Raw genomic sequence first — 7,670 nt, 5'->3', positions numbered from 1 at the left:
TAGTTCAACCACATGCTTGTTACTAGTCCCATCTTGTGGCAAAATAAGTCATTACATTTCAAAGGACCAAATAACAGCCAACAATGCAACACTAAAGAATTAAAAAAAATTAAATCCTATAATTTAAAAACCCCTCAGAATATTATTTCTTCTTCTATTATCGTTGTTTCTAATATTTTTTCAGGATTCTTGAATTACTTGTGTCTCACATCTCTTTGATCTCACAGCGGTTAAAAGAAGACACATGGACATATGGCCGTAGTGAACAAAGACAGAGGATGGCACTAATATATGCGTATTTAAAATATACATGAATATTTCATGTCCAGAACGTTCATGTATATATGTATGTAGGTCAATGGGCTGATGATGAAGTGATCGCGCCTCAGAATCTATTTATACATTTGGCTGGCCAATAACGGTGACCAGGAAAAACTTAGGATTGATTTTCACAGAATGGGATGCTGCTCTGTTTGCCAGGACGGAGTTGCTTTTGACTTTTGCTTTTGCTTTTGCAGTTGACTTTGTACATAGAAGCAATTAAGGTATGGGGTACTGGGAAATTAGTTAGGTTAAGAGTTATAAAGTTATAGGTTAACGTCACTCGAGTTAATATTAAATCTCTACATAATTGTAATAATTCTTAAGTAAGTAAGAAAGTATTTCAAATTACTCTTGTTTGATTTGCAAGATTTGTTGTTTTTAACTTTCCTTATTCATGCTACATTGATTGATCAATGTAGGAACCTTCCTTGAACTTGGAGCAATGGGGTTTGGGTACCTTGCTCAGGGGGGAACCCCAGCCTTTTGACCTGGTGGACTCGAACCAGCAACCCTCCGGTTAGAAGGCAACTTGGCCATGGCTGCCCTCTCATGTCAAATCAACTAAATTGATCACGCTGTGACTTTTTTGGCAAAGTTTGAGAGTCTCATTTCCAAATAAAGGTTTGATTTGTATTTATATGCTGATACTTTGTTTAAAGGGGAAATAAGTAGTTTATAGTGCCATCTAGAGGAGAGGCTGAAATTTACAACAAAGAACTGCTGCTCTGCTCACCCCCTCCCTTCCCTGAGCGCTACGGTATCCGCAGCTGGTCAAATGTCGTCCTCCTTGTCTTTCTCCGTGTCAGCAGATGAGGTTTGTGAGGCGAGGGAGAGGGCGAGCTACCGCGGCCGTAGCAGACAAAGCGGAGAGAGAGGAGGCGGGACTTCTGCTACAAGTAAAGAGACGCTTGATTTGTTCTCTCTTGTTTGTCCTTACAGGCTCCGGTAGAAACATGGCGTCTCGCTGCTAACAGTGGCTATGCAACCGCGGCCCGCGACCATGTTATTTTACATGACTTTTTGAAACACTACGAAAATGAAACAACAACTATTATACAGCGACTAGACAATGCAGGAGCACATAATATGTATAAAAAAGTGGATTTTGGGTTATATAAACCCATAAATACTACATATTGTACCTTTAAATATGCTGTACAAATCTGGTTTAAATCAGTATATTCTTATTAATGTTGTTTAACACATCTCACATAGGCTCCTCTGTCAGTCATGAGATTGATCTGCAGCACATGCAACCAAGAGAAATCTCACAGAGTTTGCACCTGAAGTGGCACAATATTTATAGCACAGAGCTGCATAGACTGTGGAAAAAGTCAGTTTTCCAGTCAAAACTGCTGCCTATATATCCATATATGGTGTGTAGGAATGTGTGTCACAGAGATGATGTCACCAACCAACCACTGTGGGGTTGTGGGGTTGTGGGGTTGGAGGGTTGGAGGGTTGAGGGTGGAGCTGCCTTCTCATTTGTAGGGAGTCATGACAGAGACAGAGTGGGTGTGCTGCTCCGTCTGCATGTGGAACATGCAGATAGTAAGAGGGGCGTGGCTACAAGACAAACACTCAGGTCATATCAAATGTGAGTGAAACAAAGCCTGAGGAAGAAGCTTCTTTCGTTACCATTACTTCATCCAAAAATCAGAAAGAAAGAAAAAAGAGCGCATGAGGAACTTTGCACAACAGTTTAAGGTGGAATTGAAGAAAGTGGAGGAAAAGCTCTAAAGAGGTCATGAGCAGCTGTTTCACAGGATCAGTCTCACATATACAGCACTGAGAGGGCTTGACGTGGATAGAGGGGGACAAGCAGGAGAGAAAGAGAGGCAGATACAGAAAACAAGACAGAGGAGAGGCTGCTCTCGTTCAGACTTGTAACTGATCACATTGAAAGAGCTCCTGTGTCAGCACCATGGGGAAGTCAGGTAAGTGGAAACAGCACTCAGAGGACTTTAACCACTGTTTCTCCTGAATGGGAACTTTTTCGGGATCAGTACAACTGTGTGTATCTTTTTCTAACATTCATACTGATCTTGTCAGGACCAGGAGTTTCTCTTGGGAACACAAACCTGGTCCTAATGAGGCAGAATCTCATTTCTGAGGTGAAGTGGTGGAAGTTCAGGGCTAAGATTTGAAGTGTGGTTATAGGGAGATGTCAGAGTTTTTGTTAAAGTTATGGAACAGTTTTTTTAAGGTTGTCCAAATGAAGAGGAGTCATTTCAGTTGAGAAGAGCTGTGCAAACCTGACCAATTGCTGTCTTTGAACCTGTTGGATCAGATCTGGATCCTCCTGGACTGTTTGCCAGGTTCAGGAGCATAAACAAACTTAGTAGGCCTAACCTTAACCACAGCTCTCATATATCGGTTTGAACGTTATGTCATTAACTTCTTTTTAACTTTAAAGGTGCATTATGTAATAAATCTAAAGCAACTGGCCATAAAATCCTCCTAATATGTCACAGAGACTCAGGAATAATGTTCATATAACAAACTGAACTCACCAACAACAACAGTACAGACAAAATATTTTCATTAAAAAAAATCTTTTGCAGACTGCAAATCATGTTTATGTTTTGAAATCATTGTTTTGGCATGTAGCGCCACCTACCGACATCAACCAATCATTGCACTCAGTAGAGTCTCAGCTGCCGAGCAACCACTGGTTGCCAGTTACGTCAGAAAACGAAACCTAAAAGACCTCGGTATGTTGAATTTTAATGTAGTAACCGTTTTTGGATACATTCTTACATATGGTACCTTTAACCAGGGCCTCAGAAAATGAGTTTCTGCTTCATTAGGATGAGTGTCCGGTTCCAAAGGTCCAAAGGTCCAAAGTAGCAATATTTACGTCAAATCTTGTATAAGGGCTGTTGTTTTGAGCGTTGGGACTGCTGGAAAAAAACAGACAATAAACAGAACAAATCTGTTACAGCTGTTTCTATTAACATTTCTTTCTACTCCAAAATCTTTACTAAGAGTCATCTTGTTGCACACTGAACATGTGCATTGTTTCTGTGTATCTATTTGAATGTGCCTATTGTGAGTGAGCACTCAAGAGATTGAATGTCTAATGAAAAGGCCAGTGAGTGATAGGCACCAGGGAGGAGAGGAGGGGGGGGTGGGGTGGGGGTGATAGGGATGACGTTTTCGCCTCTGCCTCCATCATCTGTCACGGTGTTAGCGCTGAGTAGCTGAGGCCTGTCAGTCTGTGGGCGTACTCTGCAGTCACATGAGTCTTCATGTTGTATCATCATGTCAGATTTCTGGCCGTGTGACCTCTCTCCGTCTCGCTCCAGTCTTTGCCTGTCAACTGCAATGACTATTAAAAAACACACACACAACACTATTGTGAGCCCTTGGTTTGTTTTTTTTACTGTGATTATACTTGACAATTTCCTCCCACAGTAACTGCTGCTATGTCGCATTGACGTTTCATTCAAATGAAGTTTTAATGGAAGTTAATTTTCCAGACTCTCTCTGTATCATTAACTCCACATAAACTCAGAGAGGTTATTGTAATGCTGCACATGTGTAGTCACGTTCAGGAGGGTTAGAGATGTACAATAATGCTCCGAACTTTCTGTAAACTACCTCAAACAAGTGTGATCATGTGAGCGCAACGATGAATGGCAAGATTTAAGTTAATTAATCTACAGTTTTATGATACTTGATAGGAAATGTGCACTTGATGTGTAAATGTGCACTGCAGAGCACAGTATTGTGGAAAACAAATATTTACTTTTCAGCCGATTTTAATTGATGAAAACGAAAATACATGAAACTACAGTAACATTAAGCTCTGTTAATATATTGTGCAATATCTGAGTCAGGGTGGAGTTCATTTCACTTCATACTGGAGAGAAGCTAAGACACCATTTGCTCTTTTACTGCTTCATGTCATGGGAATCATTTTCACATTTCAAATAGATATAGAATTAGATAATAATCCAAACAAAATAACGAGGTAAACTGATTGGATGTTTCATTTTTAAGAGCTTTTTAAAAGGTTTGTGGTTACAAAGTAAGGTCTCGGCCTCAGAGACCTTACTTTGTAATTAAGATAACGTAGGTTGTGATTTGGTGCAGTACAAATAAAACTGATTTGATTTGATGTGCTTTCATAGCTTCAGTGATAGCGTTCCCTTGCATTGGAGGACATTAACTTACCACTACACCAAGATGCCGAGCGCCGTCCCTTTGATACACGCTGTAAAATAGAGAAATACATGTATGGACATTATTTACGACATACTGTATGCTATAAACATCACTGTCAGAGTCAGAACTGTCAATATTGTACATTTAACTAGTCCAACTATTATCTAAATATCAAAGGCACCTTCTGGATGTACTAGTTTCTGTGTCTAAAGTCTAGTTTTTTATTAGAGTAAAACCTTGGAGGTGCTGTTTATCTTTGGGGTGGAGGGCTGAACATTGCTGAAAAAGCTCTTGAAAAAGGTCCATGGATCAACTTAACAGGGCTGATACATGTACATCATGTGTGCATGTATATATACTGTTGTATTTCCAGGGATGTTTATGTGTCTGTTTTCATAGTTATGCTGAAAGTCTAGCCAGCACACGGATCCTGAAACACAGTGTGGAGTCCAGTAAAGGGACCTGTGGAGAGAACTTGGCTTGGGCATCCTATGACCAATCAGGTGCGTAAATACATACAATAAATACACTACATGACTGTTTATAGAGTACTATTACTATATACTATTGGTTGGAGCTGAAGAGTTGAACTCTTTGTTTCTCTATGGAGCTTTAAAAAAAAGTATGTTCTGTGTTTTCCCACCATACAAAAGAACAGCTGGGATTTATTTCCTGGCTCCTCTGCAGACACCATGAGTCACAGCAGAAATATGTCAGTGCAACACTGTGCGATTCACAAAAAAACGTCCCGCTGAACGCTGCAGCAGGTGAAACGTACAGAGCGGCGTGCACGTAAACATGTGTCACAGAGAGGGGGGGGGGGGGGTATGGTGTGCTGTCCTCACTCACTGGTGTCACATGACTGAACAACACATGACTGTCGTGATTCCCTTTTCATGCTGTGGTTATTTTGTCCCGTGCTCGTGCAGGGAAGGACGTGGTTGACCGCTGGTATGATGAAGTGAAACAGTACAATTTCAACCGCCCTGGATTCTCCTCTGGTACCGGTAAGATTCAAATAATCTGTCTCACAAAATTTGGCTCATATTTGGATAAACTTACATTACATACATTCTAGTCATGAAACACTTATTTGATTAGTTAAAAGTGCCATATGTAAGAATGTGGCCAAAACAGTTACTACATTCAAATTCAAAATACTGAGGTCTTTTAGGTTTCGTTTTTCTGACGTAACTGGCAACCCGTGGTTGCTCGGCAGCTGAGACTCTACTGACTGCAATGATTGGTAGACGGCGGTAGGTGGCGCCACATGCCAAAACATGATTTCAAAACATAAACATGATTTGCAGTCTGCAAAATATTTTTTTAATGCAAATGTTTTGTCTGTACTGTTGTTGTTGGTGAGTTCAGTTTGTTATATGAACATTATTCCTGAGTCTCTGTGACATATTAGGAGGATTTTATGGCCAGTTGCTTTAGATTTATTACATCATGCACCTTTAATTTCTGTTTCTGAATTAGATATTTCCACTTTGAATTATACATTGTTGCACGTCTCTCTCTCTCTCATTTCTTTGTTTCCGTCGTCTGTTCTCAATGTATTTCTAGTTTGTTTTTCTCCTTGTGATTTTCTGTAACGCTCGTCATTTTCCCTGTCATGTGCTGTCATGTTCTTGTATTGCTTCCACACCTCAGTTTCAGATTAGGTTGGAACCCAGCCCACAAGTTTTTTTTTTATTCTCCAAATAAATCTGCAGCCTTTTACTAAAAAATGACCTATGTTTAAAATAACACATGCATGAATTAACAGTATATCACTTGGAAATGGCTGGTTTAGCTATTTTTAAAACAAAAAATGCCATTGTATAAGTGATCATTTGCCGTCTTATACAAAAAAAACTGAACAAATCGACCACACGGGGTAAATATCCTGTACGTGACAATCCCAGTCTTCCCCCAATTTGTCAAAATAATTTCAAAACCCTCTGACTACAATGTGCATGGCTGTGTTTCACATCCTCTCAGTGACTCACACCGATGGATATAAAGTCAGCTGAAAAAGAAAAACACACAGAGCAAGAAGGAAGAGCAAAGAGACAAATTAAGATTCCATCATGTATAAATATTTAAAGGAACTTACGTCTGTGAGCACTCATCTCCGACTAACTGTTTCTTTCTCCACTTCCACCACTTTTTTTTTTTTCCTCCACAGGCCATTTTACAGCAATGGTGTGGAAGAGCAGTAAAGAGCTGGGTGTTGGTAAGGCCACGGCATCAGATGGTTCTTCCTTTGTCGTAGCAAGATACTCCCCAGCTGGAAATATCACCAACCAGGGACACTTTGAAAACAATGTTCTTCCTGCTAAAAGCACTTAAGATGTTTAGCGTCGTAAGACTTGGCTCGAGACCAAATGCATTTATTCCTTTTTTTTCCAAGAGAGATGTTCTGATCTGCCTGCACTGCTGTGTAAGGAGAGTTCTCTGTGAAATATGAAATGCACTTTGGCATTAAATCCTGCGTTTGGTATTTGTAAAGGGTAATTGTATTATAGTGTTTAAAATGCTACTAAAGTGCCTTTATTCAACATAGCTAACATGTTCAGTGACCGCATGGTTTTTTTTTAAATCTTGATACTGATGATTATGCACATCACCTGTGACAGTATGGCATTAAGTAAGGCCAGAGCTTTTGTATTTTCACACACTGAAATGCATCAAACCTGTGTTTGTGAAGGATTGAGAAGTAATTCAGTCTAAATGCCGTTAACTCATTTACATGCAGAGTTGTTGCTTGTAATTTGAAGCTGATGATTTTGTGTTTTTGACGCGACTTGTCCGTCAACCGTTTCTTTCCACGCATTTGTTTTGTATTCTAATAATTTTTGTATAGTAAAGTTGATGGATCATCAAGGGTGTATTTTGTCATCTGTCCATCTATTGTGTGTGTGAGAAGAAAAAAAAAGTTAGTCTGAACCGAAGTAATGAGCATGTTTTCCATAAATGACATTAAAATTCTGACTAACTGTGAGAGGAGCAGAATTCTCTTGTGTTTAAAAACCAGTGCAGTATAGTGCTGAAATATGTCTCTGAAAAACAAAAGAGCATCTGTCACAGTATATATTACAGCTTGATTAACATTTCATATGTATTTTTCGTTTGGCAAAAAGATGGAAATACAAATATTAATCTCAGCTGTAAAGTCTTGCAAACATAGG

The 7,670-nt window shown here is 39.6% G+C and overlaps 1 protein-coding gene across 1 annotated transcript; it reads left to right on the top strand.

Moving 5' to 3' along the window:
- Window positions 1-2,248: 2,248 nt before the first annotated feature.
- glipr2l (GLI pathogenesis-related 2, like) lies at window positions 2,249-7,305 on the top strand (the record flags this gene model as incomplete). Its single annotated transcript, XM_083896462.1, has 5 exons — window positions 2,249-2,261; window positions 2,377-2,438; window positions 4,868-4,997; window positions 5,424-5,501; window positions 6,668-7,305. The coding sequence occupies 5 exons, from the start codon at window positions 2,249-2,251 to the stop codon at window positions 6,829-6,831; spliced, it is 447 nt and encodes a 148-aa protein (XP_083752588.1). The 3' UTR covers window positions 6,832-7,305.
- Between the last annotated feature and the right edge of the window lie 365 nt (window positions 7,306-7,670).

This window comes from Microchirus variegatus (assembly GCF_963457635.1).
Source record: "Microchirus variegatus genome assembly, chromosome: 1".
In the NCBI taxonomy this organism is placed as follows: domain Eukaryota; kingdom Metazoa; phylum Chordata; class Actinopteri; order Pleuronectiformes; family Soleidae; genus Microchirus; species Microchirus variegatus.
This window is presented reverse-complemented; position numbering and strand designations above follow the sequence as displayed.